We start from the raw sequence: 27755 nt of genomic DNA on the forward strand, positions 1-27755 counted from the left end.
TACATATCAATTAATCACAAACATAATCAATCTTATTGATAGGAATACTCTAATTACAGGGGTCTCTAATACTCCACTTACAGTAATGGACAAATCATCTGGACAAAAAAATCAAAGACACAGTTGCCTTGAATGATACACTAAGCCAGATGGACTTGACAGATATATTCAGAACTTTTCATCCCAAAGCAACAGAATGCATGTTCTTTTTGAGTGCACATGGAACATTCTCCACGATAGATCACATATTGGGTCACAAAACAGCCCTCAATAAATATGAAAGAGTTGAGAGCATACCATGCATGTTTTCTGATCACAACGCTATGAAACTTGAAATCAACCACAAGAAAAATTTTGGAAAGCTTCTTAATGCATGGAGGCAAGCACTTAAATCCCTTTCCTTTGTTCTTGGGGAGCCAGGAGTGTCTGAAGAATATCGCACATATCCCACCTGGGGGTGGGAGGTGCCATTAGGCTGTGTACTGTGCCCTCAGCTTGCCCCAAGCTCCCTCATCATATGTACATATATAGGTCTTTAAAAGCTTTTATGGGAGTGGGGGTAAGATAATGTGGAGATATGCTTAGTCAACTATCTTAATCATTGAGTTTGAAAAATTAACTCTTTTTACCTAAAATGAAATGTTGTGGTTAAATAAGCTTTGCTTGTGACAGATTTTTCTTTTAGATTCCATACTGGCATTTCATATTTTGTTGATTTTTTTCTCTTAAAAATTGTGGACAATTTTTACAATTTTTAAATGTTTTATTAAAATTATTTTTATTTTATTTATTTTTTTATTAAAGATTTTTAAATATTTATTTTTGAGAGAGACAGACAGTATGGGCAGGAGAGGGGCAGAGAGAGAGAGACAGACAGAATCCAAAGCAGCCTCCAGACTTGGAGCTGTTGACCTAGAGCCCGACACAGGGCTCAAACTCACGAACCATGAGATCATGACCCAAGCCAATATCAGACACTTAACTGACTGAGCCACCCAGGTGCCCCTGTTTATTTTTAATGTACAGAGTCTGGGAAATTTCCACTAAATCCCTTATATCTCCCATTTATTAAAAAACCTTAATTAACAGTGAGGAAAGACAATGTTTCAGATACATAAAATTGTAGATTTGACAGCTAGACAACTTTGTAGGCAGTGAAAAATCTAAGAAAGGAGGTAAAGGAGGTTTGGCCTCGAAAAGTTTTATAAACTTATTAGCCTAATACTGAATTAATAGAAGATATAAAAGCATTGTCGGGGCGCCTGGGTGTCTCAGTCAGTTAAGTGTCTGACTTCAGCTCAGGTTGTGATCTCACAGTTCATGGGTTCGAGCCCCCCATCAGACTCTGTGCTGACAGCTAGCTCAGAGCCTGGAGCCTGCTTCAGATTCTGTCTTTTCCTCTCTCTCTGACCCTCCCCTGCTCACGCTGTCTCTCTCTCTCTCTCAGAAATAAAAGGAAAAAAAAAAGAAAAGCATTGTAGAGTGTTATTATTTAGGGTAGGAAAAAAAAGATGTCAGAGAAAACAAGAAATACAAATAACACAAGGTCTTGAAAATCAAAGGGAGAAAAGTAGAGAGTAGTTAAGTGCATTAAATGCCAGAAAGCTCCCCAGTAAAGAAGAGTGAGAATTGTACCACAGAATGGTTATTGTATCACAGATCATAGTTTTAATAATGCAATAAGAGATGTAATTAATGTGATGTATTGAGATAGGCATTAGTTTTGCATAGAACTGTTTGTAGATAACAGAAATTTATTTGCAAAACAAATTTGACAATAGAAAAAGCAGAAAGTTCAGTCAGATACTGTTTTGTATTCAAGTAGATGTTTAGATGGAATGGGGAAATTAAAGATTTCTCTACAGGGAGTCAGTAAATATATTGGTTATATAAGCAATTAAAATCTCAGAGGAGTTAGGAATGTTGAAGGTCGAGAGTACAGTGGTCAGAATTAGCTTGAGAAAAGTGGATCACTTTTCCTTTTTAGTTTAGAGTGAAGATTAAGAGCCAAATATTTAGATAGACAGTGATGAATTAAAGGAACATGCTGAGTGACCTCATTCCAAATATATGTTATGTACATCCATTGCTTATTTTGGCTGATGAACTTTGGGCTCATTTGGTTGTAGAATTAACTTTATAGAAACATTACTATTAATATTTATCCATTATTTATGCACAGTTCCATTTGGACTTCCTCTATGCTTTATGGTGCTTTCTTTAGTTACACTAAACCGTCTGTGGTTTTCTTCTCTTTCAAATTGAGATATTCTTATTTCTGATCTCTCTCCTTTGATGTTCTTCTAATCTGGCTTTTCTTTTATTCTTTTGCTTATTTTAGAAGAGATGACTAAGCTTAAAAATAACAAAGAAGTAGAACTTGAAGAAGTGAAGAAAATCTTGGTAAGTATATAGTTTTTCTTAATATAGAGTGATTATTTTTCAAAATAAGATGACTCCACTTAGTCTCACATACTATAGATGTTTTATATTAGTGTTTTCAGCTAAATATAAAAAAATACATTAGTAAAGCGACCTTCTTATCTGTACCAAGTTTTATACATGTCTTGGTGAAAGTGTTTGTTATTTGAAGACGTGTTGACAGTACATTCAAGTAAGATCAAGTATGCACGTGATATAGCTGGTTGTAAGTATGCTCTGCCTTTGATACCTTTGAGCCACAGAGCTACAGTTTTATTGAAGTAGGTATGTTAAGTGTCAGATAGAATCACGTTTAATGAATCTGTTAGGGTAGGATTCATTATGTTTTAATTGATTATAATGTGTGGAGCATGGGTGGAAAACTTTCATTTAAAGAACTGGATAGTAAATATTTTAGGCTTTATAGGCTATATATAGGATGTTACTTCTCTTCTCCTCCTTTTATTTCCACACTTCCCTCTGCCTCCTCCTCCTCTCTTTTATTTTTAATAACTTTGTAAAAATGTAAAAATTATTGTTAGGTTAGGGGCCTACTAAAAGAGATTGTGGACTGATTTTGTCTAGCAGGCTATAGTTTGCCAACCCTTGCTATGTAGTATTGTTGATGATTATAGAGATTTGATTGTGGGTTTAACCTATTGTGTCTCTACCTGACTTTGCAGCTCCTAATTCTTCCAATTTTTGGGAAACATTATTTCCAAATGCTTATCATTTCTCCACTGAATTGCTTTATCTCAAACTCTTATGAATAATAGTGTTTATGTTGCTTTCAGATTTGATAATGCAGACTTGTACTTTAAGTTTCAGCTTGAGTATCAGTTATTTAGGAAACCTCTCTTTAATATTCTTATTGAGTTTAGGTCTCTTTATGGCTTGTTCCCATAGCCACCCGGTACTTTTCCTTTATGGCACTTATCACAAATAGAATTAGTTTATTTTTGGTAAAATTATTTAAAGCTTTATTTACCCTTTTGATCCCCCCCTTACTTAGCACAGTAGGTGGCATATAGTAGGTCTACAGTAAATAAATAGTGGAATGCATGTATGCTTCCATAAGGGCTAAGGGCTAAGAACCCATGTCCTTTTTCCTTATAAAGCTAGTACTTAGTACAGTGACTGACACTTTATGAATATTTGTTGAATGAATAGATACTAAAGCATTATTTTTATGTAAAGATTCATTCCCATGCAGACAAGAACTGGTTTAGAGTGTTGTTATATTTGGACAGCAATAGAACACAATATCTTGGTTGTTAAAATTACAATGTTTCGATTGGTAATCTAGCTCTTCTTAACTATGTGACCAATTTTTTTTAACTTAAAAAATATATATATAGGGGGCGCCTGGGTGGCTTAGTCGGTTAAGCGTCCGACTTTCGCTTAGGTCATGATCTCGCGGTTCGTGGGTTCNTCCGGGAGCCCCATCTCTGTTTCAACCTTAAGCCTGCCAGCACAGAGCCTGATGCGGGGCTCAAATCCATGTTCTGTGAGACCATGATCTGAACCAAAGTCGGACGCTTAACCGACTGAGTCACCCAGGTGCCCTGACTAAGAGCAATTTAACTAAACTCTTGATGCCTCAGATTTCCATCTCCGAAATGCTGAAAATAATTGCATACATCTAATGGGGTAGTTGTAAGGGATAAATAAAATAATACATTTGCCCATTTAATAAACATTTGTTGAGTTTCTATTATGCTATACTATGGGGGTACAGTGGGAACAGTGGATGCATATGCTGCTTTCATGGATCTACAGTCATGAAATAATCACATTTAAATATAAGCAGTCATTCAAAGGTAATATTACAATGGTGACAAAGGCAATAAAGGATTAATTTGCAGTGCTATGAGGCCTATAATTAAGGGATTTGAACTAGTTAGGTCAGGAAAGGCTTTTTTAAAAAAATATTGAACTGAAATTCAGGTAAGGAAGGAAAGAGCTTATCAGGTAGAGGAAATATTATGTGCAAAGTTTCTTTAATAGCAAGGAGAATGGTGAGTGCAACAGAGAAGAGAGGTGGTACAAAATGAGGTCAGAAAGGTAGTAGGAGCTTGGCAGTTGATGACCTTTTAAATCTTATCGGGATAATTTTGTATTTATCCCAAGTGGTATGGGAAACTCTAAAAAATTTCAGTAGGGAGAGACCTGGTGTGCATTTCGAAAAGCTCATTTGGCTTACAGAATTGAGAACAGTAGATTAAGATAGAACAGTTAATTAGCCAATCATAGTAGCCAGGGGAGAGATGATTGTAGTGTAAGCTGGGAAGTGGTGGTGAGAAAAAGTGGATGGTTTTGAGAGATATTTAAGATTTAAATATTTTGGATTGATCTAGAGTGATATTACCATTTGTTGAAAAGATTCTTTTTTTTCCATTGGGTTGCTTTTGTGCTTTTATAAAAAATCAATTGGCCATATTTGTGTGGATCTGTTTTCTTCACTATTTCTGTTTTCTTGATCTATTATCAGTTCATTAATACATTAGTGTTTTGATTACTGTAGCTTTATAGTTAGATTTGGGAAGTGTGATTCCTTTAGCTTTATTATTTGTTTTCATAATTGTTTTAGCTATTCTAGTTCCTTTATCATCTAGATTTTCGGGTTGTCTATTATCTAAGGAAATCCTACCAGAATTATGATTATAATTGTAATTGTGATTATGATTGTAAATGTGTGAAATCAAGTTAGGTTGAATTGCTGTTGTTAATTATGTTGGGTCTTCTAATATATGAACACTGGTGTCTGTCCATTTGTATATATCTTCATTCTTTAATTATCATTTTTTAGTTTTCAATGTACAGATCTGTATATATTATATTTATACCTAAATATTTCCTTTCTTGAAGGTGTTTTAAGTAGTATTTAAAAGTGCTTTTCAAAAAAGAAAAGTATTTTTCCAGTTGTACATTGCTAGTAGATGGGGATATAGTTGCTTTATGCATTGACCTTGTATCCTACAGTGTTGCCAAAATCATTTATTATTTTTTTAACATTTGTTTAGAGAGAGAGAGAGAGAGAGATTGAATCCTGAGCAGGCTTCATGCTATCAGTGCTGAGCCCGATGTGGGACTCAATTTCATGGTTCATGAGATCATGACCTGAGCGGAGACCAAGACTCGGACGCTTTAATCCACTGAGCCACCCAGGTGCCCCTTTCGAAAATGACTTATTAGTTCTAGGAGTTTTTTGCACATTCCTTATAAATTTCTATGTAGACAGTCATTTTGTTTGCAGATAAGCACAGTTGTAGTTCTTTTTTTCTTGTCTACTCCCCTGGCTCAGACTTCCAGTATGATGGTGTTGAAAAGGAATGTTGGCCATGTACATCTTTGATGTCATGATCTAAAGGGAAAAATATTCAGTGTTTCACCATTAAGTATGATGTTTAATTATAAGTTTTTTGTGGAAGTGCCCTTCTGTTCTTAGTTTAACTGTTTTTTTCTTATGAATGTAGGTTGAAGTTTGTCAAGTGCTTTTTCTGTGTTTCCCGATATGATCATGTTGTTTTCTTAGAATATTAAAATTCTAATAAATAAGTACATTGGTTTTCAAATATTGAACCAGTCTTGCATTTCTGGGATAAATCCCAGTTGGTGTGGTATATTATTGCTTTTCTAAATTATTGCGTTTGTTAATATTTTGCTGAGGATTTTTGGTTTCGTGTTCATGGGAAGTCTATAGTTTTCTTCAATGGTCTTTATCTGGCTTTGGAATCAGGCTAATACTGGCCTCATAAAATGAGTTAGGAAGCATTTCTTTCATTTTTATTTTCTGGAAGAGTTTGTATACAATCAGTGTTATTTCTTCTTTAAAAACTTGGTAGAATTCTCTTGTGGAATCATCTGGACTTAGAGACTTTTTTGGCAAGATTTTAAACTATGAATCTAATGTTTTTCATTGTTTTAGAACATTATAAAACTGTTAAGGTGACCGGTTTCATCTTAGGTGATTTGGTTTTTAAGGAATTAGTCCATTTCACTGAAGTTGTCAACTTTCTGTGCATAGAGTTGTTTTTGCATTCTGTTATTTTAAAAATATCTATGGAGTTTATTCTTACTTTGATTACTAATATTGGTGATTGGTGTCTTGTCTCTTTTTTGTCAGTGTTGATAGAGGTTTATTAATTTTACTCATCTTTTCAAATAACTAGCTTTGTGTTTTGTTAATTTTCCTCTACTGTTTTTCCATTTTCCGTTTCATTGATTTTGGCTCTTTACTATTTCCTTCCTTCTACTTGCTTGGATTGATTTTGTTCTTTTTCTGTGTTCTTAAGATGGAAACTTAGATTGTTGTTTTGAGTCCTTTCTTTTCCATTTAAACATTTAATGCTATAAATTTACTTTAAACACCTCCTTAGCCGCATCCCACAAATTTTGAAATATTTTCATTTTCATTTAGGTTAAAATATTTTCTAATTTCTCTTGACTTCCTCTTTGACCTTGCAGTTATTTAGAAGTCTGTTACTTAATTTCCATGTATTTGGAGATTTTCCTCTTTTGTTTCTGTTACTCATTTCTAGTTTAATTCCATTATGGCTTGAGAATATACTTTATTGTTTAAATTTGTAAAAAATATAACCTATCTTAGTAAATGTTCCATGTGTACTTGAATGTGTATTCTGCGGTTGTTAGGTTCTAAATGTGTTCTCTAAATGTTAGAGTCATTTGATTGATGGTGTTGTGAAAATCTTCTGTGTTGTTAATTTCTTTTTGTCCTGTTCTATTATTTATTGAGAGAGGAGGGGTGTTAGTAATTGTCTATTTCTTTATAAGTGTGTCAATGTTTGCTTCACATACTTTGAATTTCTAAGTGTCATAGAACTATCTTCCTGATAAATTGATCTTTGATCATTATTAACATCTCTCTTTATCTCTGACAATATCCTTTTGTCTTGAAGAATGTTTACGGTTTGTATGGTGTATCTTTCAAACTGGATTAGTCTTTTATTTGTAAATACTTGTGTATATGTATATATGTAGCCTATATATGAGTCTTCCTATGCACTATTGCTAGAGTTAGTTTTTTTTTTTTTTATGTTTTATTTATTTCTAGGAGAGAGAGAGAGAGAGAGAGACAGTGTGAGCAGGAGAGGGTCAGAGAGAGAAGGAGTCACAGACTCTGAAACAGGCTCCAGGCTCTGAGCTGGCAGTCAGCACAGAGCCCGACGCGGGGCTCGAACCCACGAACCGCGAGATCATGACCTAAGTGAAAGTCGGACACTTAACCGACTAAGCCACCCAGGCGCCCCACTAGAGTTAGTTTTTTAAATCACAAATATGATCATGTTATATGTTGTAGCAAAATTTTAAATAGCTCCACATGGCCTATAAAATTGAGACTCTATAAATACAGTTAGTAGTTTTTATTATTAATATAAGGCCTTTATTGTCAAGCCTTTAATGAAACTGTTGTGATATCATGCTTAAGTAAACAACATAAAAATTGACTTAATAAATCTATATTCTGTTGGATAACAGGAGGAATTGATAGTAATTAAGCACCCAGAAGCAAAGAGTTAATGGTTGTTGTTTTTTTAACTTTTTAAAAAAATGTTTTATTTATTTCTGAGAGACAGAGGGAAACAGAATGCAAGCAAGGGAGGGGCAGAGAGAGAGGGACACAGAATCCGAAGCAGGCCCCATGCTTTGAGCTGTCAGCACAGAGCCCAATGCAGGGCTCAAACTTAGAAGCTGTGAGATCATGACCTGAGCTGAAGTCAGGCACTTAACTGCCTGAGCCACCCAGGTGCCACAATGGTTGTTTTATACTTAGTCTGGCTCAGTCTCTAGAGTTATGCTATCCAGTATGGTAACTAGTAGCCAAATGTGGCATTTAAATTTAAATTAATTTTAAAAAACATAAAAGTCAGTTCCTTAGCTCCAGTAGCCACATTTGAAGTGCTCAGTATCTACCTTACGTTCCTTTTATTGCAGAACATTCTAGTATATAGGACACATCTAAGTCAGAGATTGACAAAATTTTCATTTAAAGGGCCAATAGCAAATTTTTAGGTTTGTGGGCCATGTAGTTGGTCTCTCTTGCATCTATTCAGCTTTGTTGTTATGAGGCAAAAAGGGAATATACAATACATAAATATGTTGGCTGTATTACAGTAAAGCTTTATTAAAAACAAGCAGTGACTGGATTTGGCCTGAGGGCTGTAGTCTGTTGATTCTTGGTTGTCTAGAACATTGATTCTAATTCTTGATACTTTATTTAAAATTACGTATTGACAAAGTGAATCCATCCCCAGGGAATGAAGTAATTTAAAACTATTTCGTAGGAAGAATGATAATAAGAATTAGAGATTTTAGAATAGTTAAGAGAAAAAGAAAAGTTGGGATGTGTTGGTAATTCTCTTCAAATATTTGTCAGCTATCATGTAAAAAAGGAATTAGACTTCTTTGTGACTAAGAAAGGCAGAACAATGACCATTGCATGAAAGTTATAGGGAAGCACATTTTAGTGCAATATAAGGACAAAGGGATTGATAGGATAGTGAGTGACTAATAAATGCTAATAAATTGGAGTGGTTTATGCATAAGATAAGGAGGTTTGAATTCAATGAACTGTCTGATTTTTTTAAATAAAAAATTTCAGGACTCTGTTTATTCAGTTCTTTGTTATCATATTTAGTTTTGGAATTGACTTAATAATGACTTGTTTTCTCTTTTTAAAAAATTTTAGCTAAAGAGAAACTCCTGAGTCTCTTCACTCTAGTTAGGCAATATGATTATTTTGCATATGTGTGTGCTTTGGCTGTCATGATTTATGGTGTTCTCAAATAGGCAGAAAACCGAAAGCTTTTAGATGAAAAGAAACAATTTGAGAAGATTGCTGAAGAATTAAAAGGAACACAACAGGAACTAACTGGTCTTCTCCAAACCAGAGAGGTTTGTTTAAAAAAGATACATTTTTCCCCCAAGATTTTGTTAGTAGAGTACAGATTTACAGAATAGATGATGGTATAGCTATTAGCTTTGTGAAAGATTTTCCCAAAATTCCTTTCAAAGAAAGTGTTCCTGCTACATTTAATTAATATACTAATGGTTGATGTGAAACACATCTAGAAAATCTTTATATTCTAACGTGGGAGAGAAAGGTCAGCATTTAAGATAACAGGAGTATGCATCATGCTATGGTTTAAAACAGTCACATTTTTGATGTCTTCAGTATTCCTTATTTATATATTTAAAATTTAACTTTTATTCTTAGTTTATAATAATTTTTATAGTGCATATGTTATAATTTTGGAATATGCTTTTTATTTTAAAAAAGTATTTTTTCAATCCATAACAATATTACATTGTAACTATACGATAGTTTATAATAGTAAGAACAGCTTACTTTTTAAGACATTAGCTTATTTCATTAATTAATATATTTTTCTTGATAATACAACATTTTAATGGAGATTAATTTCCTGGTTGAGTAAAACTGATGAAAATATTTTATAATTTGTAAATACAATTTTGCTGGTTGAGCTTTAGAATATCAAGATGGAATTTACTTATATTACATTTGTCATTGTTTATTTCTAAAATTATAATGGTTTTGGCATTAAATCTATTAAGTTTTAAAATTTGACATTTTCTTACCAAATTTTTGCCAAATATATGACTTGATTACAGAATGGCCATACTTTTAAAATAAGAATATTGTAAAAATGTTTGCTGTGATTATATACATTTATTTTCCAGAAAAAAGTGAATGATTTGGAAGTACAGTTAACTGCCATTGTGACAAGTGAACAGCATTATTCCAAACAGGTGAAAGAGCTGAAAACTGAACTTGAAAATGAGAAGTAAGTTCTCTATCTATAAATAACTTACATATTCCATTTTTAAGCTTCCTGGTAGTTAATAATAAATTAGTAAATTATATTCAATATTTATTTGAATGGGGTTAATGTATTTTATTCCTAATTAGAGATCAAAATAATTTTACTGCTAATGAAATTAACAATGATACATGCATATCATTGACATAAGAAATATATCACAAAGTTGAGAACTTCTTTAGAAGATCAATATATTACTTTTATTGGAATTATTTAGTTCCTCATAAAAATAATTATTTGCAGCTCTACCCAGTTATTTTGGTTGCTTGTTAAATTATTTCATAGATTTGTTTTGGTGAAGTGACAAAATACATACAGGTCATTGACTTCTGGGTAAAATTGATCTATTAACCAAAATTCCTTTTAATAAATGGACTGGTTAGTTATTTATACCTTAGTATAAATTTATGTTACCTTTCTATGTTTGTGTTTTCAATCTTTCATTTTTTAATCTACTCTTTGATGAATTTCCAGTATTGTTAAGTAGGAAAAGATAATAGGTGCTTGCTACTGAAATCATTACATAGAACCACACAATTCCCCCTTCTTTGATTTAAATTTGATCCTGACTGCACCAATAGCAGCAGTTATCCCTCTTCTAGTGTAGAGCATTTGAGACCTTGTAAGAGCAGGTTTTACTTATTTTAATGAAAATATTTTGTTAAAAATAGTTCATGTATCGTGTACTACTTTAATCAAATCACCAGAAGTTTGGAATAGTTTTTGAGAGCATCTGCTAGAGAAAAAAATTATATGAGAAAGTAATACACCCTTCAAAATTTGAGGAAAAGTATGGGGGGATGAGGTGTAGGGAATATGCAAGGAAATCTGTTGCATCTTAATTTATTGTTGAAAATTTCAAACATGTACAAAATAGAGGGAGTAATGGAATGAAACAGCACATAGCTATCACTGTACTTTAGAAATGATTAATTAATGGCCAATCTTATTTCATTTATATTCCCAGCCCTTTCTCCCTTCCCCGTAAGAATATGTTGAATTAAATTCCACATCATATAATTTAATAGGTAAATATTTAGGTCTGACATGTTTTTAAAAAACAGGCGTAAGGCTACTGAACTAAATGCAAGCTGCAACAGGCTTTCACTGAAGAACAAAGAATTAGCACAAGAAACAAGTGAAATGGCCCTAGAACTCAAGAAACAGCAAGAAGATATTGACGTGAGTTGATAAAGTACCAGTGACTTAGTTTTCTAACCTGTAAGCATAGAATAGATGACCTTCCAAGATTCTTTCACCTCTACAGATCTTAGAGCTGATACTCTGTTTTAGAAGAAAAATATGCATATTGATTTAGAAGGTGATAATTGGCAACATTGAAAAAGTTAATATAATTTTAAGCATCAAGATTTTTATGAATATTTATGACTCAAGAGAAGAACTAAATGCTCAAATAACTTAAACAAAACATTATGTTATATGTGTTCTTTTGGGGACAAAGTGTTATCTTCTGCTTTGGAGGAAGAGAAGGCTTCAGAGAGAATATAGCATTGATTTTGGCCCTAAAAGATGAATGACTATACATTCAGTAGGTAATAGTGAATGGAAAAGCATTCCTTGAAGTAACAACAATATGAACAAGGATAGAAGGCTTTAAAGTGTCACTGGGAAACAGCAAGTAAGACTTGCTTTTTAGCTGCTATATAGAGATTGCTAGGGGAATAATTAAAATAAGGCTAGAAAAATAGTATGGAACTATGCAAGTTAAATAGCTCATTGTCTTATTTTATATATAACTAAATGAATTTTATGGTGACAGATAAAGGTTTTAAATATTAGTTTCAATTTTATATTTGTTGAAACAGAATGATTAATATAAACAAAATGATTTCTTTAGAATAGCAAAAAACAAGAAGAACGGATGTTGAAACAAATAGAAAATATGGAAGAAACTGAAAAACAATTAAGGCAAGACTAATGAGTTGGCTTTTTTCTATGGCAGAAGATTTTAGTATTTATTTATTAATTTAGATTACAATTAATGTTGAATATGGTATAAAGTAAAAAATTAGAATGATTGCTTTTAAGTTTGGCTTAAAACTAAATTGTAAAGGGGCACCTGGGTGGCTCAGTGGGTTGAGAATCCGATTTCAGCTCAGGTCATGATCTCACAGTTCGTGAGTTCGAGACCCGCTTCGGGCTCTGTGCTGACAGCTAGCTCAGAGCCTGGAGCCTGTTTCAGATTCTGTATCTCCCTCTCTCTTTGACCCTCCCTTGCTCATGCTGTCTCTCTCTTTCTCAGAAATAAAACATTAAAAATATTTAAAAATAAATAAATTGTAACTATATTGTTTGTTCTAGTGTTGAAATAGATTAGACATAGGAATGAGTTTTAAAGCATCATGAACTTCCTNAGCGAAATTTTAAAAATTAATATTATTAAAAAACATTGTCCATGTTTCTAGGTGTTTTTACAATCCTCTATTTTAATGCCTATAAACCAGTTAAGTATATAACAAAATTTATTTTAATCCTTTTGGTTTTAGATATGACATTTTCTAGTTTTCCACTATCATAAATAGTATTGTAGTAAATATCTTGGAGCATACAGATTTTTTCCCTTACTTTGAATTTGATAGGATACATTTCAAGGAGAATTTACTTCAATGACTTTTTAAAAATTTATTTATTATTTTTTAAATATTTATTTATTTTTTTATAAATAGTTTATTGTCAAGTTGGTTTCCATATAACACCCAGTGCTCATCCCCATAAGTGCCCTCCTCCATGCCCATCACCCCCCTCGCCCCCCCACACCCNTTGCCCTCGATTCTTTTGCTTTTGGGGATGTTTCAAGTAAGAAATGGCTGCGATTGAGGTCAAGGAGGTTGTTTCATGCTTTCTCCTCTAGGGTTTTGATGGTTTCCTGTCTCACATTCAGGTCCTTTATCCATTTTGAGTTTATTTTTATGTATGGCGTTAGAAAATGATCTAGTTTCATTCTTCTGCATGTTGCTGTCCAGTTCTCCCAGCACCATCTGTTAAAAAGGCTGTCTTTTTTCCATTGGATACTCTTTCCTGCTTTGTCAGAGATTAGTTGGCTGTATACTTTTGGGTCCACTTCTGAGTTCTCACTTCTATTCCATTGGTCTATGTGTCTGTTTTTGTGCCAATACCATACTGTCTTGATGATGACAGCTTTGTAGTAGAGGCTAAAGTCTGGGATGGTGATACCTCCCGTTTTGGTTTTATTCTTCAATATTACTTTGGCTATTTGGGGTCATTTGTAGTTCCATACAAATTTTAGGATAGTTTGTTCTAGTTTTGAGAAGTATGCTGGTGCAATTTTGATTGGGATTGCATACTTCAATGACTTTTGATAGTCAGGTGGTTTCTAATAGGTTATACTAGTTGTAAACCATGTAGTACAGTCACTATTGTATGAAAATGCTGCCTCCAAATCTTTTAATTTGTTTTGGGTATTATTATTAATTCATTTAATAATATAAAAGATGAAAACAACTCATTGTTATTAGGGCTTGTAGTTTTCTTTTTTGGGGATAAGTTTTGGAATTTTTCATGTTTGCTTGCTAGAATTTCTTACTTCTAAAATTGCTTATATCTGTTGCCCATGAGTATTTTGAGGTCTTGTTTACTTACTGGTTTATTTAAGCTTTAATAATATAGTAATCCTTTATCTTGTTATTTACAGTACATATTTCCCCCAACTCATTGTTTTCCTTGAATTTTGGGTAATTTTTTGTTGTGCATAAGTTTTTTATTTTGAATTAAATCTAATTGTCTTTTTTTGGTAATTTTTCCCACTACTTTTCTACTTAGAAATGTTTTGCCTGTTAAAATCACATAGGGGTGCCTGGGTGGCTTAGTCGGTTAAGCGTCCGACTTTCGCTTAGGGCATGATCTCGCGGTTCATGGGTTCGAGCCCCACGTCGGGCTCTATGCTGACTGCCAGCTCAGAGCCTGGAGCCTGTTTCAGTCTGTGACTCCCACTCTCTCCGACCCTCCCCTGCTCACGCTGTCTCTCTCTCTCTCCTAGAAATAAATAAAACATTAAAAAAATAATAAAACCACATATTAATCTTTTCATTAGTTCTTTTTCAAATTGATATATTGATATTTAGTTTCTCTTCCTCTTTTTCAAATAATAAAAACAATTTTAAGATAGCAGTTTACTTATAACACAGCTATGGATCTATGACTTAGGTTTTGATATATATAGTGTTTTTGTGTTTATTTTCTAAATAACCTGTTTCTGTATTTTTAGTTTCCTTTTAATTCATTAGTAATGTAGATGATTTCTAAATAGTTGGGGGTTCTTGTTTGTACTTGTATTCTGAAGTATTAAGCTTTGGCTTCTCATTTTGGTTAATATATCGGATTCAGGATTATTTGAGATAATGTGAATAAAGTGCTACATATAGTGCCTGGCCACAAAACCATTGCTGTTTTCTAGGTTTGGAAAGTCATCTTTTATTATACTTCTAGTGATTGCCTTTGTTGTTGTTGCTCAATTTTCTCCTTCAGAAGTAGCTATTATTTTTAAGTCAGGCAGAGAAAGACAGCATATGATTGCACGTATAGGAGGATTAGGAGGAACTTAATGGAGGACCATGGGGGAGAAGAAGGGGGGAAATATTTGGGGAGAGGGAGAGAGGCAAACCATGAAAGACTCTTGAATACTGAGAACAAACTGAGGACTGATGGGTGGGGGGGGAGGGGGGAGATGTGCATGGAGGAGGGCACTTGTTGGGATGAGCATTGGGTGTTATATGCAAACCAAGTTGACAATAAACTATTTGTAAAAAATTTAAAAAAAACGTAGCTGTTATTTTTAGATTGAATCTCTGTGATTAAAGCACTGTACATTTTGGAGATAAAAAATGAAGACAACATATTTTAGGAGAAGGCTACTTTTTATTTAAGAAAATTAAAATTATTTGGATAGTATCTTTTTGTACATCTACCTACTCTGTGGACTTAAATAACTAAATATACTTATATAAATAAATATATGTAAATAAATAAATATATGAATAAATAAACTAAATAAAATAAAAAATATATAAATAAATATTATAAATATATATAAATGAAAAGNTTTATATATGTGTATAAATTTGTGTGTATATATAAACATATGTAAATATATATATGTATATATATAAATATATATAAATAGCTTCAAGGATGAGCGCCCGGGTGGCTAGTCGGTTGAGCATCGGACTCCTGATTTCGGCTCAGGTTGTGATTCCACTGTGGTGGGATCAAACCCTGCATCAGGCTCCACACTCAGCATGAAGCCTACTTGGGATTCTCTCCCCCTCCCCCCCCCCTACCTTTTCCTCCCTCTCCCTGCCCCCTCCCCTGTTCATGTGCTCTCTCTCTAAAATAAATTAAAAAAAAAAAAGAAAAAAGAAGTACCTTTAAGGATCTAAGACAAAAGACCATTGCTTTCATGTACAACAGGCAGATTTTTAATATACAAAATTTTGAAAGGACAATACATGCATATGGTACAAATTCAGAGCGACAAAGGGGGACACATAGGGAAAGAAAACTGTCTTTCCTTTGTCTTTCTGCTATCTAGTTTCCCTCTTTCCCTCCCTAGAGGTATCACTGTTCCTTATGTGAGTTTCCAGAGATTCTCTCTCTTTATGTAAAGATATTTGTCTTGTAAATATCTCAGTCATGTAGTAGTTCCTTAAAAATCACTTGTATTTATGTCCCTAATTTATTTGTATAAAATCATGACTATGTCTTGACTATGATTACTAATTTAGGACTAAGAAAAGAGTAAAGTGAAATCTTGACTGAAATCAGAAGTATGTCACTCTAGAGGTTTTTTTAATGGAAAAAGGATCTAGAAAGCTTCAAGTTAAATGTATAATTAATTTAAATGTAGGAGAGGAGGTGGTGTGCCTGTTGATATTAATGCATGAATAATTACCAAACAAAGTGAAAATCTAAACCAACAAAAAATGTAATTTAAATCCCAGAAAATGAATAAAACAAAAATATAAATTTTATTACCATAACACTCTTCCATTTCCTTTAAGGAATGCACTGGAATCTGTGAGAGAAGAACTAAAGCAGAAAGGAGATGAAGTTAAATGTAAATTGGACAAGAGTGAAGAAAATGTATGTTATGTTTAATATAAATTGTAGAATAGAATTTCAGATAATAAACTCAGCACCACGTGTCTAAAAATGTATAAAGTGAAGTATTCTATTGTATAAATAGTGATCTAGGGACTGTTGTAGGCTATTGACCCTAAGAATATAGGCAAAGCTGAGTTATTTTGCTTATAGGATTTATATCTAGAAGAAATAGTGGCAGAATTCTAAATTTCTTTCATAAATCCTCAACATTTAATGTTGATTTACATTTTTAGGCTAAACAGGCTCATGCTTTAGTAAATAACATACTGATAAATTGATAAACTTGTATTGTGCTTTGGTGGATAATAACATACTGATAAATTGATAAGCTTGTATTGTGCTTTGGTGGATATGATATCAATATATAGAGAGAGATAGAAGGTTTTCAGGGAGGCATGTCACAAAAGTGGAATAGTACTAAGTATGTGATCCCAGCATGTGCCAGGCACTGTTCTGGGTGTCACATCTGGACTTCATTTGTTGCAGTAGATAATGTGTGATCCAATTAAGGTTTTTTTTTTTTTTAATGTTTGTATATTTTTGAGAGAGAGAGAGCAAGGGAGAGCACAGGGGAGGGGTAAAGAGAGAGGGGGAGACACAGGATCTAAAGCAAGCTCCAGGCTCTGAGCTGTCAGCATAGAGCCTGACGCAGGGCTTGAACTCATGAACCATGAGATCATGACCTGAGCCAAAGTCAGATGTTTAGCTGACTGAGCCACCGAGGCGCCCCCAGTTAAGTAAGGTTTTTCATTAGGAAAGTGATATTTTTAATTTTTAAGAATGGAATGAAGAGATGTGAAAGACACAAATCAGTTGGAAGGGTTTTAAAAAGTCTCCTGAAAGATCTGGAAAAAAAATCTGGAAAGGACTTTGGCCTAGTTTAGTTTACTTACTTACTTCTGAATTAATTATTGTCAGTAAGGGGTAGAGTAATTTGGCGAAGCCTGAGCTATGTACCCACCTACTCCTGGAGGCAGATTAGCTTCAGTTAAGCAACATGGATTTGGCAGTTTTACCATGAAATTTACACTAACAGAGTTTTCTCAGGAAAGAATGGTGGCCAGACCAAAACATAGGTCCTCTGTATAGATGCTGTTGGAGCCTGTACAAGGGGCATCTAATCAAAAGTTGAGGAAGAATAAGCTTCCTGGAAGAAGTGACATTCGGTTTGAAACCTAATTCCTATTAGGTTAATAGGAATTAGTGGAAGGCAGAGAGGTGGACACAAATATATCAGGGAGAAGAATATTACACGTACATACACTGTATACAGAGCATGAGACAGTCTGTCATATTTATTTATTTAAAAAAATTTTTTTAATTTTTTTAAATTTTTTTTTCTAGGAGAGAGAGAGAGACAGCGTGAGCAGGGGAGGGTCAGAGAGAGAGGGAGTCACAGACTGAAACAGGCTCCAGGCTCTGAGCTGGCAGTCAGCACAGAGCCCGACACGGGGCTCGAACCCACGAACCGCGAGATCATGCCCTAAGCGAAAGTCGGACGCTTAACCGACTAAGCCACCCAGGCGCCCCTACAGTCTGTCATATTTAAACAACTATGAAAAGTTCATCTTGGCTGAAAGGTGGAGTTTAAGATCATGGTAATAGTGTAGAGACTCGTAGGAAAAGATGGAAGTGGAGAACTGAAGATCGGGAAAATGAAAGTTGAGAGAGATGAGAGTGGATTATTTAAGGTCTCGTAAACTATATTTAGGAATTTGAAGTTATTGAAGACTTTTGACCTGAGGAGTGTCATGTTTACTTTTCGAAAGTTGTAAGACTATCTCAACTAAGCATGAGATGAGCTAATATTTTTAAGGGCTTACAGTGTACCAGGAACTAGATGTTCTTCATATATGTTATCTTAGTTAACTGGAAGTTACTTTTGTCTTTTTTTTTTTTTTTTTTAATGAATTTTGAAATCAAGCCTCTGGGAGCATCTGGATGGCTCAGTCTGGTTATGCGTCTTATTCTTGATTTAGGCCTAGGTCATGCATGGTCTCACAGTTTGTGAGATTGAGCCCTGCATCAGGTTCTGGCTGACAGCACAAGAGCCTGTTTGGGATTGTCTCCCTCTTTCTCTCTTTATCCCCTTGCCCCCCTCCCAATAAATAGATAAACTTAAAAAAAAAAAAAAAAAAGAAATTGAGGCTCTGAATGGCATGAGTAAGAAGTAGTAGTGCTGGTCTTCTAACATTCTTTAGACTATACCATATTTTTTTCTTCAGAAAATATTTTTTACTTTCAGTTTCATATTTAATAATTCAACCAGAAAAAAACCATCTTATCCTAAAGGCTTGCTGTGTAATTTACTGCTTTAAAATTTGGATCAGAGGCTGCTCAAGACTCCAATCCTTTTGTTTGTGGTGTGGTAAAATATGAATTTGGTGTTTAATGTAAAATAAAAATCCTCTACCAAGAATTTAAATTTATTTTATCAATATACAAGATATTAGTGATGAGTTAAGGAAAAAAACCCCAAAATGCAACACAAGTTGTTAGCATATTTAAGCTTTTTCCATGGTTGGATTTCAGTATACTTATTGAAACAGCTTCCCAGCTTGCAAGTAGTTCTCAGATACTTGCCTGGCATTGATATTCATTACACTTCCCCCTCCCCCAATCTGCTACCTTAGTTTAGATACTTATATTATTTCATATATGCTTTATCTGAGCCTATTTTCTCATCTCTGAAATGGAGATAATAATATCCGACATGTCTCTATCATTGGGTTATTACAAGGTTCAGATTAACAAATGTTTGTGAAAGACATACTTAAAAAATTATAAACATTTGTATGCAAGACAACTTGTAAAAATCTAGGGTAGGGAGTGCTTGGGTGGGTCAGTGGTTAAGTGTCTAACTCTTGATTTACGCTCGGGTCATGATCTCATTGACTGTTTGTGAGATTGAGCCCTATGAAGGTGCTGCCAGTGAAAAGAGCCTGCTTGGGATTCTTTCTTCCTGCCTCTCTGCCCCTTTGCTGCTTGCGTGTGTGCAGGCATGCACATGCACTCTCTCTCCCTCTAAATAAATAAACATTTTTTTTTTAAATTTCAGGGTAAACTGGGAAGTTAATAAAATATTATGAAGTGATTATTGGGCAAAGATAAGAATGATGAACATTAAAGACAGTTTCTTTTTTAAAAAAGAATACTGAAATAAACTGGGAGAAAGGATATTTTTGTAGAAATAAAAGACTAAGTTTTATAATTCCATTTCTAAAAGATTCACATAGAAGAAAATTTTGTTAACATTTTAATCTGATGTCATATAATGTTTTTTAGGCTCGCAGCATTGAATGTGAAGTTTTAAAAAAAGATAAACAAATGAAGATATTAGAAAACAAGGTATTATCAAATGGCAACAACTGTTTTTGAGAAAAGAGACTCTGTAACAATATATGTATGACTAGATTTTTTAGGACCAGTCTTTCCACTGTCTTGTATAAAGAGATCTCAATTCTCCATTGAAGGCTTTAAGGAATAATTTTGGATTTTTACTGCAGGTTTCTTTGAAGAGGCCCTCAGTTCAGGAGTTTTGTACAGGCTTTGAAGATCAAAGTTTCATAAGACTCCTCTTTAGTGGTCTCTCCCCTTTCCCCAAAGTTCACACACTCTGCTGCATCTGTTGAGATATCTTTAGAGTGGCAAGATGCTTTTAAACATTATTATTAGACTTTGCTCTCATTCTTATAATCAAGGGAGCTACAGAAAATTTTCTCATTTTTTTTATGTGAAGTTGTAAAGTGTTTTTACTGCCTGGCTGTCTATCCCAATTCACTCTTTCTCTATCCCTCACCACCACGCTCTTGTCCTAAACCTGACTTTATAGTGAGTAGTCCTCTGAAAAAGTATAGTTCACTCTTTGAAGTTCTGACTTCTGATAATCAGCACTATTTTATTCTACCTAGTGTTCTGGTGAATAAAATTCTTTGTTTCTTTGCACGTGAATTTTTTTTTTTAAGTGAACTGTGATTTAAAAAACTGATTGTTTAGATTTTTTTCAAGAATTTTTGGACATTCTACCAAATATATTTATCTTCATTAGCCCTAAAAGTTTGGAGATTCTTTAAATTTAAAAGGAATAAAAGTTTGTTATTTTAATTTTCATTAGCTTATTCAGAAAGAAGGGAGAATGAGATGGGGCAGTCAAAATGACTTCAGAGTTGATAGTTTTGATGTCACTATCATTTTAGTAAGATATATACTTATTTTTGGATGATAGTAATGCCAGTAATAAAGTTTCTGGGGCACCTGGATGGCTCATTTGATAAGCATCCGACTTTGGCTCAGGTCATGATCTCACAGTTCATGGGTTCGAGCCCCACATCAGGCTCTGTGCTGACAGCTAGCTCAGAGCCTGGAGCCTGCTTCAGATTGTGTAACTCCCTCTCTCTCTGACCCTCCCCTGCTCACGCTCTCTCTCTCCCAGAAATAAATTTTAAAAAACATTAAAAAAAATAAAAGTAAAGATGGTTTCTTAGGAATACCAATAATTGAAGTCTTTTCAGGTCTGATATGCTTTTTGTTCTTTCTGTTGATGTGTTTCCTACTCTTTGACTCATTCTTTTGTGTTTTTAAATGATTCTTCAGAATTTCATCTGTGGGATTTCATTGAGGCTTGTACTGAAGTTGGTATCTTCCCAAAAAAATTTTCTTGGAAGCACTATTCACCAGGAACCATTTTAAATTAAATTCTTCATTTTAAGTTTTTCCATATAATAAACGTAGCATGAATTCAGCCTGTAAACTCATATAAGGCCACCTCATGTCTACAAATTTCAGGGAAGATTTTGATACCTTTCACTTAAGTGTTAGCATCAAGACAAACAAGTTTTCTTACAGTATCCTTCTTTGTGGCAAATTTATTTCTTGTTTATGTTTTCATAGAGTAGGTAGTCTTTTCAGTTTCTGGCTTTATGCAGGGTTGTGTTATTGAATTCTTTACCTTTAGTGAGCTCTAAGTTTTATCTCCTATCTCCCTTATCCTACGTAGTTTCAGCATCCATCCTTAGCTGGCTTTGGTGCTATCCCCAAACCTATTATTATTTTAAGTTCTAATTTCAAATAAGCAGATTACTTATTTTGTAGCCATTTACTTTTCAATTATCTTTATCAGGAAGCTTGTTCAGAGTATCTAGCTGGCTTTTCTGTCAAAACTGGAAATAAGGAAAAATTATATACACAAATAGTTGTACCTGCTAATATGTTTATACCAGTAAAATTGCTGTGAAAATCAGTAAAGTGTTTCTCACTTTTCTTTAGCTCTTCTTTCTGAAGTAGACTGGGGGTGGGGAATATTAAAAATGAGATAAATAAACAGTCACTTTAAACAACAGTGCCATGTATTAGTCAGGTTTAGAATAATAGCTGACTATGACTGCATGTGAGTTTTGCAGTAAAAATATTTAACAGAATATTTTGTGCTGAGAGAGATTAGTATTTTTTTTTTCCATTGGAGTTTCTATTTGGATGGAAATTGGGACAATTTACAAAGCTGTAATGTCTTAGGACTGCTTAGAAATCTGTGCTGCTTTTATGGTACTCCAAATATTTCTTAGCCGAATGCCGCTTGATTCAATCATGCATGTGTACTTAGGTGAAATAGCCTCTTAGCGAGAGATAGAAAAAAGTGGTTTAGATAATAGGAATTAGAATGTAGTTAGGAGAAGATAGAGCATCACATTATTCCCCTTCCCCAAATATAACAAGTAAAAGAGCCTCAGAAATGAGAAATTGGGAATAATGAGTAAGGAAGAAGGCAAATTACAGTTAATCTTATCTCTGGCTGTAGTTTTTCAAAATCCAATAAATAATATAATTCAGCCTTCTGTATAGACTTGACCAAGAGGCATGTTTTCCTTATTAAAATTTATACTTGATCACATAATTTTTGACCTTAATGGAATTATTTAACCACATGATTTTTGAAGTGATCTCTTTGTTACCTTATGCAATATTTTTGTTTAAAATTACTTATTGTGACTGGAATATTGAATTGAATAAAATAATTACAATTTCTTGTAATTTGTAGTATAACAATTTAAGGAAACAAGTTGAAAATAAAAGCAAGTGTGTTGAAGAACTCCAGCAAGAGGTACGTACTGATTCTCAAAACCAAACTATTAAAGGAAAACTATTTTTTTCACTACACTTTTAGAGAATAATGCTTTTCTTTCCTTTAGTAGTTTCAGTCTAAGTCAGTGGCAGTGCAAAATTGAATCACACTGGTACTAAGCATAACACTGTATTTTTAATTTTTTACAGAATAAGGCCTTAAAAAAAAAGGGTACAGCAGAAAGCAAGCAACTGAATATTTATGAGATAAAGGTATTTGGAATCTTTGTTTTTAAAATAGTCGTAAGTAAATGAGAAGTTAGGAATTTTAAACTTCATGTTATAGCAGTTATTTTCAGAAATTATCTTTGAGGTTGTAAGAATCATTTTAGTTGTCATAGAGTATTTGTGATTTGGCATATTAAAATAATATAAGCATCTTAAAACATATGAACATGCATGGTATATGTGTGTATTCATATTCCTTACCCATACCTCCAAAATTGAGATTGAGATGGTTTGGAGTGGAGTCTTGGAATCTACATTTTATAGATGCTTTACATATGATTATCTGACTGCACAAGAAGTTTGAGAACCATTGATTTTTGTAGAAACAAATTAAATTTAGGGAATGGCAGCTCAGGATATCAGAGCTCTAATCAGAGCATCTTCCCAAGTCTTTGAACAACAACTGACAGTAAGTATTCAAATAGTTTTTGAGTCTTGAATGGAAAACAATGGTTCTCAGTGTTTGAAACATGTCCCTTTACTAGGAAAACAAAAATATTGCACCTTCCTGTAATACTATTTGAGATTAAAAATATATAAACATAGTGTTAAAAATGAAAAGTCTCAAGCTGCTGGGATTATGTAGAAAAGTAACTGATGCATATATCCTGTAAATCAGGCTTCTGTAGGTAGAATAAAGACAAATGTACAAAATGTTCATAGCAGCGTTACTTGTAATAGCCCTAAACAGAAGATATCTCAGATAACCATCAGTAATATAAACATGAGTCAATAGGAAATCACTCTAAGATACCCAGATGTTAGAATTAGCAGATAAGGTCATTTATGTAGCTATCTTAAATGTGTTTGAACATGGAGAGTATGATTATAATGAAATAACAAATAGGGAATCTCCATGAATAAGTGGAAACCTTAAAAAAAAATCAGATGGAGATTCTAGAACTGAAAAGTAAAATATCTTAAACTTCAAACGTCCTAGAAGTATATTGAAAATGGATGAAGAGAGTGTCAGTGAACTTGAAGCTGAATCAATAGAAATAATCAGAGAAGAACAGAAGAAAGATTAAAAAAAAAAGAAAGGAATGGTACCTCAGTGGCCTGTGGAACAGTATCAAGTGGTTTTAAATGTGTAATTGGAGACCCTAAGAAGAGGGGAGAGGGAGAATAGGTCAAAAGAAAGTTAATTTAAGGATTTCTGAAAAATTTCCCACATTTAATAAAAAAATAGAAACTTGCAGATCTGTGGCTTTTATCAAATCCAAAGGAAGATAAACAGAAAATGATACCTAGGCAGGTGTATCTTAGTCAAAGTGCTAAACCGCAAAATAGCACTTAAAAGCAGCCAGAGAAGAACATCATATTGCATATGGGAAACAATGACACAAATGAGGGCTGACCTTGCATTAGGACAGTGAAGGGCAGATGACAAAGGAATGACATCTGTAAAATGGTGCCAGAAATAAACTGTCAAGCCAGAATTCTGTATGCAGCAAAAATAAGGACATTGAGAGCTACTAAATGTTCTAGACCCGCTGAAGGAATTTTTTTCTGTCTGAAGGAAAATGACATCAGATGAAAACTTGAATCAATGGAAGGAATGAAAAGCACTAGAAACAGTAAATATGTAAATGAATATGAAAGGCTATATATTTTTCTTTTCTTTAATTTTTAAAATGTGTATATGGCCTCTCTAAAAACAATGCTACGCAGAGCGCGTAAGATATAGGATAACCATGGCACAAAGGGCAGGAAGGTAAGTACAGCTATTTTGTTGTAAGATTTTACATTATCATGAAGTAGTACACTATTAAATCTTAAGCAGGAGCACCTGGGTGGCTCAGTCGATTAAGTGTCCAACTTTGGCTCAGGTCATGATGTCACGGTTCGTGGGTTTAAGCCCCGTGTCGGGCTCTGTGCTGACAGCTGGCTCAGAGCCTGGAGCCTGTTTCAGATTCTGTGTCTCCCTCTCTCTCCGACCCTACCCTGCTCTTGCTGTCTGTCTCTGACTCTCAGAAATAAATAAAGACCTAAAAAATTTTTAAAAAATCTTAAGTAGACTATGATGTGAGTGATACATATTCTCCCAAGAGCAGTCACTATAAAATAATGCAAAGAAACAGTGAAAAGCCGATAGAAGAACTGAAATGGAATACTAAAGAAAACATTTTTCCCCCATTGGTTGTCAAATGATCCTTTATTGAAATATTTTTATTTACAGTTACTCAATAGCTTAGCTGGACTTTCCACTGCACACTATTGATGTCATCTCTGATGTCATGAGGGTGGTGGCCATCAACATTGCAGCCCACAGACTGGGCGGTCCCCAGGATCTCTTTAATGGTCCCAGAGAGTTCTCTGGCTAAAGATTGGTGCCGCATCTGTCAGGCAATGTTGACAATCTTATCAAAAGTGAAATTTCCACTGTGCTTAATGTTTTTCTGCTGCTTTTTGTCTCTTGGCAGTTTCTTGACTGCTCTGATAATCAGCACAGAGGCAGAAGGTTCTACTTCAGTCTGAGCCTGTCTGTTCTGAATGGTCAGTTTCACTATAATCCTCAGACCCTTCCAATCACCAGTTGCCTTGGTGATGTCATCAGAAATCTTTTTTGGAGACAGACCCAGGGGCCTGATTTTCGGGTCTAGGACAGATGTGGCACCAACTTCCATACCGTTGCACCTCAGATATACAACTTTGATCTCTTTGGGATCAAACTTAGACGGCATGGTGAAAGCAGTTGGTGTTGGATGAAACTGGATTTGGGACCACCGAAGAGAGTGGCACCTTCAACTCCTCCCAACCAAAAGCCAAAAAGTGGAATACTAAAAAATTTTGATAAATCCAGAAGAGGAATAGAACAAAAAAAAGATGATAGGAATGGAAGGTAAAGAGCAAAATGATATATCTGAGTCAAATGCAACAATAAGTACCTTAAATATCATTACACTAAATACTTTAATAAAAAGAAAGAGATTGTTAGTCTGGATAAAAAATTGAGACCAAACTATATGCTGCCTATAAGAGACATACTTTATTTAATATAAAGATACAAGGAAGTTGAAAATAAAGATGAAAAATTTACGTTGTATACCATGCAAACAGTAAGAATAGGAAAACTGGAGTGACTGTCTTAATACCACACAAAATAGATTAAAATAAAAGTATTATCAGAGATCCAGGGGGCATTTCACAGTGATTATACTTAAAAAGATAGAAGTTTTACCAAGTATATTCTCTAACTACAACAGAATTAAGTTAGAAATAAGTAACCATAAAAAAAAGAGAAAAAAAAAGAAATAAGTAACCATAAGAAACCTAGAAAAAGCTGAATATTTAGAAACTAAATATCACACTAATAAGTCATAGGCCAAAGAAGAAATCACAAGAAAAGTTAGGAATGATTTTGAACTGAATAATGATAGAAATACAGCATGTCAAAATTTGTGGCATGCATATATCAGGTTTTGGAAGGAAATTTATAAACTTTGTTTTAGAAAAGAAGTAATGTCTCAGGTTTTTATTCAGAAACTGAAAAAAGGTGAGCAAAAAGAAGAGAGATCAAAGAAGTAGAGGAGCGACAAAGAGAAAAAGAGAAAATGAAGTCAAAAGTTGATTCTTTAAAAATATTACTAAAATTGATAATCCCTTAGGAGGATTGATCACAAAAAGAATAAAACTCACTAAGGGTAGGGATGAAATAGGACATTATTAATATAGGTATTATAAATATTGAAAAGATAATAAGGAAATGTCATAGACAATTATATGCCAATAAATTTGAAACTTAGATGAAATGGGAAAGTTTGGCAAACCTAATATACTAAAACTGACACAGATGAAATAGAAAATCTGAAGAGCCACATATCAGGGATATTGAATTTGTCATGAAAAATTTCCTAGAGAAATATAAAGATCTGGAAAGTCTCACTGGTGAATTCTAACAAATGCTTCAGGAAGAAATGATACCAGTCTTTGGAGGATGGGCAAAATGGGTGTTGAGGAGTAGGAGATACCGCCTTCTACTTAGGAATGAGTAAGTCATGAGAGTAAAAGGTACAGCATAGGAGCATAATCAGTGGTATTGTAATAGTGTTGTGTGATGACAAATGGTAGCTACAGTTGTGGTGCGTGTAGCCTAATGTATAGAGATGTTGAATGACTATGTTGTACACCTGAAACTAATGTAAAACTGTATACGAAAATTAAATGTCAGCCTTCTAAGAACTCTTCCTAAAAATAGAAGGGGAACAACTCCCAACTAGTTTTTTTGATACCAGTCCTGACAAAGACATTACAAGAAAAGAAAATCAGAAACCAGTATCCCTTAAAAATATAGGTATAGGGGCACCTGGGTGGCTCAGTTGGTTAAGCATCCAACTTCCACTCAGGTCATGATCTCACTGCTCATGAGTATGAGCCCTGCGTCAGGCTCCGTGTTGACAGCTCAGAACCTGGAGTCTGCTTCAGATTCTGTGTCTCCCTCTCTCTGCCCCTTCCCCACTTGTGTTCTGTCTCTCTCTCCTTCAAAAATAAACATTAAAAAAATATATAGGTATAAAATCCTTAATATAATAGTAAATTTAATCTAGCAATGTGTGAAAACTATCATACATTGAACAAAGTGGAAGTTTATCTTGAGAAGGTAGTTTAAAATTTGCAACTATCAGTGTAATTTCCTGTATCAAGTAATAAAAGAGAAAAATTATATACTCATTTCAGTGACTGCAGAAAAAGTATTGGATAAAATTCACTAATTTTTTTTAAAGTAGAAGTTATTGTCAAGTTAGCTAACCTACAGTGTATATAGTGTGCTCTTGGTTTTGGGGATAGATTCCTGTAATTCATTGCTTACATACAACATCCAGTGCTCATCCCAGCAAGTGCCCTCCTCAATGCCTATCACCCAATTTTGCCCTCCCCCACCCCCCTGCCGCCACCATCAGTCCTAAGTTTGTTCTCTGTATTTAAGAGTCTCTTATGGGTTTGCTCCCTCTCTGTTTGAAACTGTTTTTTTTTCCCCTTCCTTTT

General features: G+C 33.9%; 1 protein-coding gene and 1 pseudogene across 1 annotated transcript in view; one reads left to right on the top strand and one right to left on the bottom strand.

Moving 5' to 3' along the window:
* The window catches only part of SYCP1 (synaptonemal complex protein 1), a 128305-nt gene that overhangs the window by 53266 nt on the left and 47284 nt on the right, over window positions 1-27755 (top strand). Inside the window, exons 14-21 of the mRNA XM_077767835.1 lie at window positions 2342-2403; window positions 9232-9336; window positions 10144-10247; window positions 11348-11465; window positions 12142-12212; window positions 16322-16403; window positions 22459-22521; window positions 22692-22754. Coding sequence (XP_077623961.1) covers window positions 2342-2403; window positions 9232-9336; window positions 10144-10247; window positions 11348-11465; window positions 12142-12212; window positions 16322-16403; window positions 22459-22521; window positions 22692-22754 — 668 coding nt within the window. The remainder of the gene's footprint in view (window positions 1-2341; window positions 2404-9231; window positions 9337-10143; window positions 10248-11347; window positions 11466-12141; window positions 12213-16321; window positions 16404-22458; window positions 22522-22691; window positions 22755-27755) is intronic.
* Window positions 24953-25507, bottom strand: LOC144234427 (large ribosomal subunit protein uL11 pseudogene; annotated as a pseudogene).

Source organism: Crocuta crocuta, unplaced genomic scaffold, assembly GCF_008692635.1.
Source record: "Crocuta crocuta isolate KB4526 unplaced genomic scaffold, BGI_CrCroc_1.0 scaffold180, whole genome shotgun sequence".
Lineage (NCBI taxonomy): Eukaryota > Metazoa > Chordata > Mammalia > Carnivora > Hyaenidae > Crocuta > Crocuta crocuta.